General features: G+C 29.1%; 2 protein-coding genes and 1 non-coding gene across 3 annotated transcripts in view; 1 reads left to right on the forward strand and 2 right to left on the reverse strand.

Moving 5' to 3' along the window:
* Window positions 1-1,682, forward strand: part of LOC105852403 (uncharacterized) — a 3,307-nt gene extending 1,625 nt beyond the window's left edge. The window contains exons 2-5 of the mRNA XM_027335333.1: window positions 339-518; window positions 603-755; window positions 853-1,284; window positions 1,372-1,682. Of these exons, the coding sequence (XP_027191134.1) occupies window positions 339-518; window positions 603-755; window positions 853-1,284; window positions 1,372-1,682 (1,076 nt within the window). The remainder of the gene's footprint in view (window positions 1-338; window positions 519-602; window positions 756-852; window positions 1,285-1,371) is intronic.
* Window positions 1,683-2,801: 1,119 nt separating this feature from the next.
* TRNAA-AGC (transfer RNA alanine (anticodon AGC)) lies at window positions 2,802-2,874 on the reverse strand. The gene has a single exon. It is a non-coding gene; the product is annotated as a tRNA-Ala (tRNA).
* A 1,820-nt stretch (window positions 2,875-4,694) lies between these two features.
* On the reverse strand, window positions 4,695-7,897 carry LOC101515588 (selT-like protein). Its single transcript, XM_004506713.4, has 4 exons — window positions 7,589-7,897; window positions 7,386-7,459; window positions 5,454-5,769; window positions 4,695-5,042 (listed from the first exon to the last, which is right to left on the reverse strand). Exons 1-4 carry the CDS (start codon window positions 7,778-7,780, stop codon window positions 4,950-4,952), a joined length of 675 nt encoding a protein of 224 aa, XP_004506770.1. The 5' UTR covers window positions 7,781-7,897; the 3' UTR covers window positions 4,695-4,949.
* Window positions 7,898-13,704: the final 5,807 nt, after the last annotated feature.

A 13,704-nucleotide genomic window follows, 5' to 3' on the forward strand; every position in this document is an offset into this window, starting at 1 on the left:
AATTAATAATATATAAAATATTCTATATATAAGACATTAATATAAAATATAAAATTAACAATATATAAATTAATAATATAAAAAATATTCTATAAATAAGACATTAATATAAAATATAAAATTAACAATATATAAATTAATAATATATAAAATTAACAATATATAAACTAACAATATATGAATTGTGGGTGATTGGGAAATTGAATGTGCCTCATACATGCACAAATTCTGCACTATCACAAGATCATACAAAGCTCGATTCTAACATGATATGTGCAAGTATAATGCAAGTTATGAGGATGGACCCTTCAATCAAAGTGAAGGTCATTATTGCTCAGATTCAGGCTTTGGCCACGTGGGAGGTCGCATCCCCACATTGCGAAGCCTTCAGGAGGTCGCAGGGCCAGGATACGACTTCTTTGAGAGGTCGCAGACCCACGATGCGACTTCTTTGGTAGGTCGCAGGGCCAGGGATGGGAACGACAATATCATTCCAATTGCTTATGCTCTTGTGGAAGGTGAGACAAAAGAGGCTTGGAGTTTCTTTTTGAGAAATTTGAGATCACACGTCACTCCACAAGCCAACATTTGTTTGATTTCAGATAGACACGAATCTATCAAAAGTGCTTACAATAATCTGAATAATGGGTGGCAACATCCTCCGTCAAAGCATGCGTTTTGCGTCCGACATATATCACAAAACTTTGCAAGGGAATTTAAGGATAATGCTTTGAAGAACAAGGTTATTTTTATGGGTAATAATTTAATTCTTACTTCTTATCATTAATTAAAAATTAAATTATGAAGTTTTATAATTAGTGTAATAATGCATTGTCTGCTGTTTCAATACAGGTTACTCAATCAATAAGTCTACATATCGATACTACCGCAGAGAAATTGGCATCGTAAACCCAGAAGCTTTGAAATGGTTAGACAATATACCGCGACAAGATTGGATTCAAGCATTTGATGGAGGTAGCCGTTGGGGTCAGATGACCACCAACCTTGTGGAGTCGATGAACGCAGTATTAAAAGAACCACGCAACCTTCCCATCACTACTTTGATCCAATCAACATATTATAAAACAGGTACACTATTTCCAACCATGGCAAAACAACACGCATCAATTTTAGCTTCTGGTCATATTTACACAGAAAAATGCATGACTTTTATGAAATTGGAAATACGTAAATCAAATAGTCATAGAGTCGATAGTTTTGATCGAAGCAACCATACTTTCATGGTCCACGAAACAGTAGTTCCAAAAGAAGGGCGACCAATTGGTCATTTCAGTGTAAATCTTCCTAACAAGTGGTGCAATTGTGGAAAATATCAAGCTAAACATATGCCTTGTTCACATGTGATAGCAGAATGTTCTAGCATCAAATATGATTATTGGAGTCTTATATCCGATGTGTACAAGGTGGAAACAGTACTTAAAGTCTACAGTGAAGCATTCCAACCGATACCAAACGAAGGATATTGGCCACAATATGAAGGTGTTAAGGTGTGTCACAATCCACTAATGCGAAGAGTCAAGAAAGGTCGCCCAAAGACTAAGCGCATTAGAACAGAAATGGACACTACGGATAGAGTCCCAAGAAAGTGCGGATTATGTCGGATATCTGATCATACTAAGAAACATTGTCCAAACGTTGCTCGCACATCTACTCAAAATTGATGTATTTTTTTCTTTTAATTTAATGTAATTTTATTTTAATGTATTAATATAATTTTCTTATTATTAATATTAAAATTATTATTATTATTAAAATTATTATTTTTAATGTATTTATGCTTATATGTTAATGTATTTTTATTTTATTTTATTAATAGAATTTTCTTTTTATTATTATTATTAAAATTATTATCATTATTATTTTTTTTATTATTATAATAATTATTAAAAGTTATATAATATTATTAACTTAATTATTTTTATTATTTATAATAATATTTTGTATTTTTTAATGTTATAATTATTTTTTAAATATTTAATTATAATAATATAATATATCCAATATAATATACCCAAAAATATAATAACAAAATTCAACAAAAAAAAAAATTAAGGCAAGTAGGAGGTCGACCATCTAGTGAAGTTCAAATTTTTTTCCTTCAAGAAGTCGCATCCCCAGGTTGCGACTTGCAACTGGGGCTAAAAAGTAGGGCAATCTGGTTTTTTTTTTTGGAAGTAGGGCAATCTGGTATTAAAAATTTAAAAAGAGGATATTTATATAAAAACCCTAATGAAATAATATACTTAAGTCAACATCAACATTGCCACATCATTGAGTAATGAGACACAAATTAGATTCAAATGTGGTAGTGAAAAAAATCCTCAAAATAAGTGATTAAATTCGTGGATTTTAAAATGGAGGAACTAAAAATATATTTAATTCTATACTTTAATTCGTAATAAATTTTTAACAGTTATATTCATAATATTATAAAAAAAAAATAGAAAAATAAGCTCAAATTAAAGAAAGAGTACTGCGAAAAAAAATCTTAAAGACAAAGGGTGACGATGTCACTCGAATTTCTTCTTCTTTATATATATTATATATACTTATATATTTTATTTTTCAGGAACCTATGCATGAATTTGTAAAGTCTAACATAATAAATTATCATAATATACCAACTATAGTTGACAACCAGATTACGTTTTTGTCGCTAGAATAACAGCGAAAATGTCACAGAAAGAAAAGGCAAAAAAAGAATAATAGCGAAAATGCATCACAGAAAGAAAAGGCAAAAAAAGAATAATAGCGAAAATAAAAACGGAAAAATAAAAAATTGGAGATGCGGGGTATCGATCCCCGTACCTCTCGCATGCTAAGCGAGCGCTCTACCATCTGAGCTACATCCCCATGATATTAATTTTTCATAATATTCATTCAAAGTTTATTTTAATATAATATAAAAATGTAAATGTTTGCAAAATTATATTAGTTGCACAATTTAATTCCTGCAATTTGTGAAATCGTAACTTACAGATATTCTTTTTAGAAAACATTATCAAAATTAACGTAAGAAATACATATTACTTTGAATATTCTTGAATCAAAACAAGCACATATTATAACCTTTAAAATTAAGATAGTGTTAAATTTGGAAATTGACAAAAGTAACTTACTTTGTCTAATTGAACAGATTAAATTGTTATTTAATGAATTTTAGACTATATTTTTTCATAAACAACCAATAAATTTATCAGTTTACACTATAATTACTCTAGCAAAGTAAAATTCATTTAATTTAATATAAAGAACGACTCTAGCGACTACCTCTGACTCAATACCTATGTAACTGTTCTTAGACAAAGCAAAGCCAATTCTGAAGACAATTTCTGCAGCTCAAACTTGCTCACTCAATTACAGTTTTTGTTTTCAGTTCTTTTTTACCTTTTCAGCTTCGAAGCTTACAATCTCACACTCGCTAGTCTTTAAGTGATTAAGAACTAGAAAGTATTATAAAAAATATAATTAATAAATGGTAACATATTGTAAAATTTTAAGACTCACATTTTAAAAAATTAAAAATAACTTTCTTTTGCAAACACTGTAAATTTTTTATGCTTCCAAAATAAGTACATAAGTAATAATGAGATAAAAAATCTATAATGATTAAAAAATTATTAACTGAACAGTTTTTAAAATAACACTATTAATAATATAGTATGAAATAAAATAAAAATACTAATAAAATATAATTATTTGATTTTCATTCCGGATGATCGATTTTTAATAATATAAAACTAATGCATAAACCAATAGATATCAAGTTTGATTGATTAAGTTCAATATGAAGAAAAAAAAACAAAATAACTGGTTTGAAAAATGTCTTTCAAATTCATCTAGTCGTTGATTTGAAAAATGTCTTCAAATTCATCTAGTCGTTGATTTGAAAACTGCCTTCAAATTTTATTAATTTCAGTTATCAATACTAACAAATGCTCTGCCAAAAATATAAAAAGTTTCGATTTTAAATACATTAAAAGTTGTGTTTTTAATTCATTAAAAATCTAAATTTCGTTACTTTTAAAAAAACTAAATTGTTGTTCACAGAGCACACACTTACTTTTTGGTATTAGTAGCTGCTCACAATTACTTACTCTTTACACTTACTCAATGACTCCGATAAAAATGAGAATTATATGGAAGGGGTATCATTTATATATACATTGCTTCCATGTGATTATGCATTCTTATTCCTCAAATCACATAGTTGCTGACAGTATGACATAAGGCAACCAAAAAACAAAAAACATGCCACTAATGCAAACTGTTTCAACCAATCCAAGTTTTAAATTAGAGTCTGACTATGACTTCAACATCATTTGAATTCATCAAAACCACATCATGATTGCAAATATGGTTGGACCAACTTTAGTTATCTGCAATTTTCCACAAAGTCACATGGCGCGATGTAACCGCAATTGCAACTACGGTTTAAAACCTTGCACAGCACATTAGATTGCATCAACAAGAACACAACTTTTACAAAAAAACAATAATTTAAAACCATCTTAATCATGCAGAAATCTACATAAACTCTATACGTGGCTCAATCTCAACTCAAAATATCCTCAATTGAAAATTTTCCTTTTAAACTTGGTATATAGAGGAACTGCACACATATGATTACTCTGACAAAGACTATAACTGGCTCAACTTCAACTCAAGCGGTCTCATTCTAACTATCTTCTTATAAACTCAATTGGAAGCACCAAAGTTTAGTTTCTTTGTGTTTGTCAATGGAGAAATAATGCCATATATCATTACTCTATGATAAAAAGTTATCATTAGAAAGAAAGAGAGGCTTCAAAACAAAAAAGTGTAAAACCAATGCATGATCAGTATTCAATTCCTTACCTAACAGTGTACATAACAAATTACACAAACTAAATAAAAAATTGATTTCTGTATTGTCTATTTCCTCTGTTTCAAATCACGTGTGTGTTAGCTATTCTTCTGCCAACAAGTTCCTTCAACTCAAATTCACCAGGAAATCTGTTCTCCTTCAGCTTGGAGAAAATCTATGAGGTCCAAATAAACAAGAAGATCAAGAAGTCATTAAAAATATTCAAATCTTTTTAAGGTATACACATTCTATGTAGTATTGGCATTTCAGATTGAAGGTGTGTACGGTGTCTGACACGTATCACTATCAGACACCGGCACGACAACGACACATGTAGTTAAATTCAATTAATTCAAATTTACAAATTATTATCGGCATCTAGGTTTCGAGTGTCGGTGTTGTGTCTGTGTTTCATTGAACACAAGTGCAATATGCTTAAACATCAATGTTTAAATAGATCCACATGCCTTTATAAATTCCTAAATTCCCACCCATAAGTTATTAGAGATTTAAGTATGTAACATAATAAAACCATCATCATCAACAAAGGACACTAAATCAATTCCAACATTAACAAGGGACTTACCAATTCGCCATTGCAATAAACTTCGAAAGCACCAGAACTCTGTAAGAAGGATTGGGCAAAATTTGCAAGAAGCCAAGTGCTTGCGATACTTCTAAACTTATTGGCACGCAGGGAGTAGTACAATGGTGGTGGTGTCACTCCCAGTCTTGGGAATATCTGGTCACCAGCGGTTAAAGCTATAATAACTCCAGTTTGCACCACTGGTATTACTTTGCTAAGAACACGCTTTGGAAGTGGAGGCGGATAGTTAGCCAAAACAACATTAATCCCAGGAAATAAAGATTCCAGCATGTTTTTCACTGTTACTGCAGTTCCCCTGCAGAAAATGTTATGAAAGTTAAACAAGTTATACTAAAGTTTGTACTGCTTGCAAAACTTTATACAATATTGCAATGGCTAATCGGTAAGTATTGCTAGTCCTCCTCTTACTTGCAGATAAATGGATTCTACAAATGAAACAAGCTAAGGAAGAATGCAGTAGTACAAGCTAAGCCTAGTCCAAATACTGAAAATTTACAAGTTCTAACACTAGCTAAATTCAGTGTTATATAGTATATATATATAATTTAGCACCAAAAATAGAACTTCTAAATAGGGCCAATGGATGAGTGCACAGTTAGGCAAAAGATACAATGGTTTGAAATGAAGAGTAAGGATCTGTATACTTCAACGATGTTAGAAAAACAAAACATATTTTACATCTATTAGTATAAATAACCATCGACAGACAAGACCAACTCAAAGAGGACCGGGATAATAGAAAGGCAATAGATGTTGTGACTTATTTAGAGAGTATTTGGATAAACAACTTAATTAACAATTTATTCGATAAGAACTAATATATAAGTTGTTCTACATTATTAATTTAAACTCAATAAGACTATAAGTTGTTTCTATAAGCTGTCATGAGGAGCTTATGATAGTAACATGAAAACACAACTTGTGGACAAATCGCAACATATCTTTAGAAGCTCTTCCAAATACTTACATAATCACTTATGTCATAACGCAAGCCCAAATAAACTTTCCAAGTACATCTTTAACAAATAATTAATACAAGATGTCATTTAGATATGCATGACTTGCTTGTTTTAATGTAGCGTCCACAGAAGTAGTAATAATTTTAATCATCTGGTTTTGAATTTTGTTGTTGTTTACATTCCTTTCTCCATCATTTCCTTTCCAATACCAAATTAATAATAATTACAATAATATTACATTATTTTCCCAACTAGACCAACATAAACTACATAAAGAACCCTCCAACTTAATTAAACAATTAAGAATAAATCAATTTAGTCTTTAAAAAATATAAAAATAATAAGTATAGTTACTAAATTATATAAAAATCTGTCATTTTAGTCCTGAAAGTATAAAAAAAATCATCCTATTAATCCCTAGCATCTTACCAGCATGGACTAAATTTCATATAGTTTAGGAGCTAGTTATTTATTTATTTTATATACTTTAGGGATTATGTTATAGAGAGAGTGATACTTATGAACGCCTAACCACCAACTTATAGTGGATTTATAACATATAAGCTCAAATGATCAAAGTAGAGCGATTTTGTAAACGTCTTTATCTCACAAGCCTATGTCCTTTTTTCACTAATTTGTAGCATTTTTTTTTATAGCTTTGAACTAATAACTTATAGTGTATTCTTTCTCTCATTTTTATCCTAATTATCTTAACTAAAAAAATTAAACATTAATTAAAATATTCTTTTAAGTCATTTTTTATTATTTATCAGTTAGGTTAATAGGTAATTTAACCAAACCATTGAAATTCAATTTACTGTCGATTATTGCTATCAATTTTTTAAAAAAAACTAATTTACAGTGCATATCTATTAAACTATGAGTCTATATTGTGCGTTTATTTAATAATTAAATGAAAAAATTGAAAGAGCAAAGAGATTGAGTAACAAACTTGTAAGAACAGGAAGTGCAGAAATCAATGCTGACAGTGTTTCCAACGCCAATTGGGCCAATGCTACTCTGTTTCTGCAATCACACAAACACTTTATTGACGAAAATACAAAAGTATTTTTTCAAAAAATAAAATCTAGGTAAATAAGATAAGAGAAATAGGCATAATAAATAAGATAGAAAGGAAATTGATTGTGAAAAAACCTGTGTGGGAAAATCAAGGGGTTGTTGAAGAAGCGGTTGTTGTTGTTGAGGTTGAGGAATTCGGTGAATATGATTGTGATTGTGATTGTGGTGAGATGATTTGGGAGGCGGTGAAAGAGAGAAAAGGTTAATTATGTCTGTGAAGAAAAGGAAGATAGGTAACCCAACTAGAAGAATTTGTGTGCGATCCATTGTAACAGCAATTTGCCGTGTGAGAGTTTTTGGTGAAGAATCTGATGGGAGAGTTTTGTAGAGTTTGAAGCCAGAGAGTAAGTAAGATTTCCGTATTTTTTATAACAATTAAATTTTGGAGGCGTAAAATTAGGACGGTCAACATTTAATAATGAGAACGGGGTATTTTCGGCTTTATACTGATATATAATAGAATTTAAGTATTATATCATATTATTTGTATATTTTAGAGATTAGATGTTACATATTTTCTTGTTTTAATAGAAAAGAATTTACTCCATTCCATTAAAAAGTTATTAAAACAAAAATGTTTTAAATAAAGATAAAAATGAAATAAAAAAAATTGTAATTCATTTCATTCTATTCACTCTCCAAGCAATGGAATGGAAGATTGTTTTCTTTAGTCATAAAATGTCTAAACACTAGAATGGAAATTCTATTTTATTTCATTTTGTTATGTTCTACTCCATTTTATTATATTTTGTTTTATTCTATTTGTTTTAAAAGATACAAATACCTAGCATACAAATGAGATGGTTGTGCTAAAGTTTGAAGGGATTTGACGTATATTGTGATCCTTCATACTTTGAGCATGTTGATGCATTTTATTCTGATAATGCAAATACTCAAGTTTTTCAGCAAGCATCCAAACAAGTCTCTCAGCAAGTATCCAAACAAGTCTCCCAACAAGCACCTATGACGAGTCAAGTTACAAAATATTTCAACGAGTTTCCTCCTTTAATTCATCCATATATTGAAGACATAGTTAATGTTAAAGCAGATGAAAACTGTGGATATCGAACTATTGTTGCTTTACTTGGTCATAGTGAAGAATACTAGAGCATTGTGTGTCGACAGTTGTATATAGAGATTAAGTCCAAACCTGATTTATATGTTGAATTATTAAAGGAACGTTTGCAAGAAGTGACAGGTTATTTACTTGTAACTGAGTTAGAAAACCAACCCAACAAGAAGTGGATGAGCATTCCAGATATGGGTTACGTCATAACAACAAAATATAATATTGTTCTTGTTACATTGGCAAAAACTTTTTGTTTGACTTTTTCCCCATTGAGGGGTGCATACAATAGAGACCTATCACGTGATCGTATTATCAGCATTGATTTTGTTAATGAAAGTCATTGGGTTCAAGTTAAATTGAAATCTGCATGTCTGTTACCTCCCACTTGCATGGCATTGAAAGAAGCACCGTAGTGATGAGTCTACATCATGGGTTATAGCTTATGCAGGACGTCTACAATATTGGGGTTCATTAGATTTAGAAAATATATCAGATTATATGTTTTTTGCAGATGATTGACATTTTTTATTTATATGTTGTTTTCATTTGTAACAAAATCCATTCACATAACTTTAGATCATTTAAATAAATAAGATAAATCAATAACTTTAAATAATAAAGTCTGAATAATAAGTCAATAGAGATAAGTCTGAATAATAAAGTAAGACAATAAAAATAAGTCCATTTACCACAAGTAACAAATATTTTGCAGGTATTTTGAAAAAGAAACAAATATTTTGCATTCCCCATGCCCATTTACCACAAGTATCAAGGTCTTGAAAAAGAATCAAATATTTTGCAGATACAAGGATAAAAAATTTATCAGCTAGAATGGTACACCCTACCAAATGAAGTAGATATGCCATCGCTGCACTGTCGTATCGTCCTTCACGAAGTTGCTTAAAAAATACAACTTTCAACCCCTCAAAACTATATGAGGCACCTCTAGTGGTCCTAGTTTCAGTTACAACTTCATCATGATCAACTCCCAATAATTCAACAACAGCACCAATTGCCAAATCTTCATTGATATTAGCGAGAGATGTGAAAAACTCTCTATAACATGGGATGCTCAAAAGACCCCTGACATCGTCAAACGTAATAGTCATTTCATCAAATGACAGGTGAAATGAGCTATTCTCTGCGTACCATCTCTCAACAAAAGCATATATCAAATTACCGTCAATCATGTGCAAACTACATCGTTGTAGATGACGTAATCCAGATATAGTAATCCAATGATCTATATGAGCAGGTAATACATATCTAATATCAATGAATTTGTCTTGCTTTTTGTAATTTGAAATAACTTTTAAGGCATGTATATCCTGTTTATTTAAATTACACACAATAACTTATAATCTAAATATACAATTATTTCATTAAAATCAGCTTTGTAATAACCTAAAATCAGCTTACGTCTATCCTAAAATCAGTTTTGTAATAACTTATACTACAAATATATTAAAATATACATATTATGCTATATTATAATATATAATAAAATAAATTATTTACTAACATGTCCATTTCACACTTTCACTGCAATATGGTGTTCATAATCCTTAAGGACAGAAAGATCGTAAGGACCTCCAACAAATATAGGTTCTTCAGGTTGTTGATGATGCTCGTGTTCAAATTGGTGTTGTTGATCATGTTCATCATCAAACACACGATCTTGTTCATCATCAAACGCATGATCTTGTTGGTATTGTTGATCTTGTTCTTCATCAAACGCATGATCTTGCTCAAACTCATGCTGAATAATATAGTCATGCGCCTGCGTTTTTTCGTTCCTCTTTCTTCTTTTCTCAACTGCAGCTCTCCTATTTGATTGTGTATGGGGTCGAACTCGAGAATGTTCAACGTCTGTTTTTGTTCCTCTAGTCCTCACTAAAAAAATAGAGAAAAAAATGTAAATTGTTTTTAACAAATAATGTAAAAAAAAAAATTAAAAAGTTTGTTTCGGAAATTTCAGTGACGAAAAAAAATTCCAATGAACATCCCGAAAATTTGAAATTTCCCGATAGTTATGAATCAATACCGGAAATTTAATTTTTAAAATTTTCGGGAGTGTCACTCGGCAATTTGAAATTTTCGGTATTGAAAACAAATATCGGATATTTCAATTTTCTAGGTGGAATTCCCGGAAATTTCTAAAATAAAATTTCCAGTATTGATTTTGACTATCGAAAATTTGATTCCTCCCGAAATTTCAAGTAAACAAAATTTTGAAAAAAAATCTCACTTTTTTGAAAAAGACAAGTTGTGGGGTATGAGTCAACTTTTTAATTTTTACAATTTTATTGAAGGTATTTTGAACATTTCAAATATAATTTTTTTTAAATTGAGGTACAAAAGTAAACTTTTTATAAATTATTAAATTTAACTCAACCACTATAGATTATATGCGGACCAATGCACTAGTTCGACCCTTTTCACTTTTCATTTTTTAAAGTGTAATATTCATTTTTAATATTTTGGGTTACTGACCGATTTCATTTTTTATGCCACTTTACAATATTAATTTCACAGTTATTTATTTGGTGAGATATGATTGAATACCTATATGAATTGTTTTTTTAAAAATAACACTCCATATCAATTAAACTAAAGTTTTATTCCTTTACCTGAACCAAATCATTAATTAAAATTATTTATAAATTTTAACTAAATATATTTCATTTTATTATGTTTATAATTGATGGGCTAGCGTATTAAGTCTGACCGCTTTTGAATATATGAAAGGTTTAGTGAGAAAAAGAAATTGTCCCAACCAAAATATAAGGAGATTTATTTGTATATAATCAATGGCCTCTTTATGCCATACTTTCGTACTATCGAGTATTTTTCTGTCTTCGAAGATAAATTTATTTCATACTAATAAATTAATTAAAGACTCCTTAAAGAAAACAAATTAATTAAAGACTTAAAAAGTCTCAAAATTTGCTTTAGTGTCACTTATGTTGAATCATGATTATGCCAAGCCATATTCATTTTCAATGTCTCAAAATTTTAAGTATAAGCATGTGCAAATGGAAGTTTAATGTTTATGCCACTTAGTAATGTCATCAATCAATGTGCCAAAAAAACAACTCATGTGATTAATCAACCAATGAGCTTTTGGTGCCATGAAGTAAAAGAGAAAAAATACTTTCTTTCCGTTCACCGTTATAAACAAAATAAACTATTTTTTTGTAAATATTAAAAAAATTCAATTAAGTGTAATTATTTTTTAGATTTTATTGTAAAATATAAATTATAATTATTAAATTTTTTATTTTTAATATTAAACTTTCAACTATCTGCATTATAATTTGTGTATTAAATGAAGGATATATAACAAATGATTTAAAAATAATTAATTTTTTCTTATAAGAGTGAGTAAGAATAAAAACATGTTTTCTTCTTAGAATAGTAATTTGATGGAGTAGTACTATATCCTATAGTAAAGACGGATTTAAATAAGAGTCAAACTGGAGACAGACAAAAATTATGATTAAATATTGTATAAAATTTTATAGGAACAAATATATATTAATTAATTTATATGTATTGATAATGTAAAATAGTTTTACACATACTTATAATCACATATCACTTTTTCAACTAAAAAAATAATATCACAAAATATCTAAATAACGAGATTTAATTAGACACTTTTGCACAACTACTTTAGATCCATGATAGTACACACTTCCTCTGTCTCTTTTAATTAATGTTTTATTAGAATTATGTAAGATTCTTAAAAAAAATGATTATTTGTGTTGATTTCAATGATAAAATGAGTTTCGTTTACACAAATATCTTTATTAACTGTAGTTAGTGAAAAAATTTAATAAATTGAAATACAATAAATAAAAGTATATTAGTGGAAAAATTCATAAATATTGTATTGATATCGTAAATTGATAAATAATTTGATACTAATATATAATATATGGTATTAATGTTTATATATATATTGTGTATGTGTGTGTAAATTGGGGGGAGGGAGGGGCTAGAGCCACACTTGCCACTAGGGTGGAATAAGTCAGGTCAGACTTTGAAAGGTCTAAGTCTGACCTACGATTAATTTTTTAGGCTTGAGCTACGGTCTATTATAGGCTTTTTTTCCGGCCTGACCCAACCTAACCTATTCTCATCCCTACTTGTCACCCACCAAATTCGTCAGAGTCAATTAGATAAAACACAAAAGAAGTAACAAATATGAGAGAAATATATTTTATTATTTCACTTCGTATATTATCAACATATGACATAAGCGATTGATGCTTGAATTTCTTAATTATTTAATCGAGATCAATAGCTTAAATAATTCTTAGTTACCTCAATAAATATTCTCTGCAAACATGTAAAATATTTTGATTTAGCAAAAATAATTTTTTAACAAAGACAAATCTATAAGTTCGAAATTCGTCAATTTAATTAGTCTAAGGCACATGGTTATCATCACCAATATTAAATATCATTCGTTTAAATTGTCATCCATCAAATGTATAAATGAATCTAAGTTGTCTTTGGTAATGACCCACAATATTAAATGTAGTGAATGCTCCATCAAATGGTGGTTTTTTTTTTTAATAACCCATTTTTGAATTATTTTTATCAACATATTATATTTTCAAAACTATATACCAATCTATCTTCTTTTTCGTCATAGTAGGAAGTCGTCATTTGCAAATAAGATTTCCTAAAGAAAGTCCACATTTACAATGGCGACTTTTTATGTCTAAATCAAAGTTTTTTCAAAAATGTGTTTTTAAAAAAAAAAACAACAAATGGTATGTGTGAATCAAAGCTTATCCCAGTAATAACTATAATGAATGAATCAAAGTATATAATGAATATAATGAATGAATGTTACATCAAACAACATGTGTGAATCAAAGTCTACCTTTGTGATAACTATTTGTATTAAATATGAAGCTTTGCATTAAGAACAAATGTACGAATGAATGCTCCATTAATTAGTATTTGAATTAATTCAGTCACATTACATTAATTGTCCTGCGTGAATTTAGACGAAACTTTGAATCACATATTTTTTTGACGGAGAACAATTAAAACAAGTATCCAATTGAGTATATGGTTGTTAGGGATGGTAATAGGTCAAACCGAC

Source organism: Cicer arietinum, chromosome 6 (assembly GCF_000331145.2).
Source record: "Cicer arietinum cultivar CDC Frontier isolate Library 1 chromosome 6, Cicar.CDCFrontier_v2.0, whole genome shotgun sequence".
NCBI classification, from domain to species: domain Eukaryota; kingdom Viridiplantae; phylum Streptophyta; class Magnoliopsida; order Fabales; family Fabaceae; genus Cicer; species Cicer arietinum.

Bases quoted from the DNA above. Each gene is read 5' to 3' on its own strand.
- LOC101515588 (XM_004506713.4), bottom strand. From the start codon at position 7,780: ATGGATCGCACACAAATTCTTCTAGTTGGGTTACCTATCTTCCTTTTC. The intron at 7,460-7,588 runs GTTTTTTCACAA...GTGTGATTGCAG, and splicing joins CCCTTGATTTTCCCACACAG to AAACAGAGTAGCATTGGCCC. The intron at 5,770-7,385 runs GTTTGTTACTCA...CATTTTCTGCAG, and splicing joins TGCACTTCCTGTTCTTACAA to GGGAACTGCAGTAACAGTGA.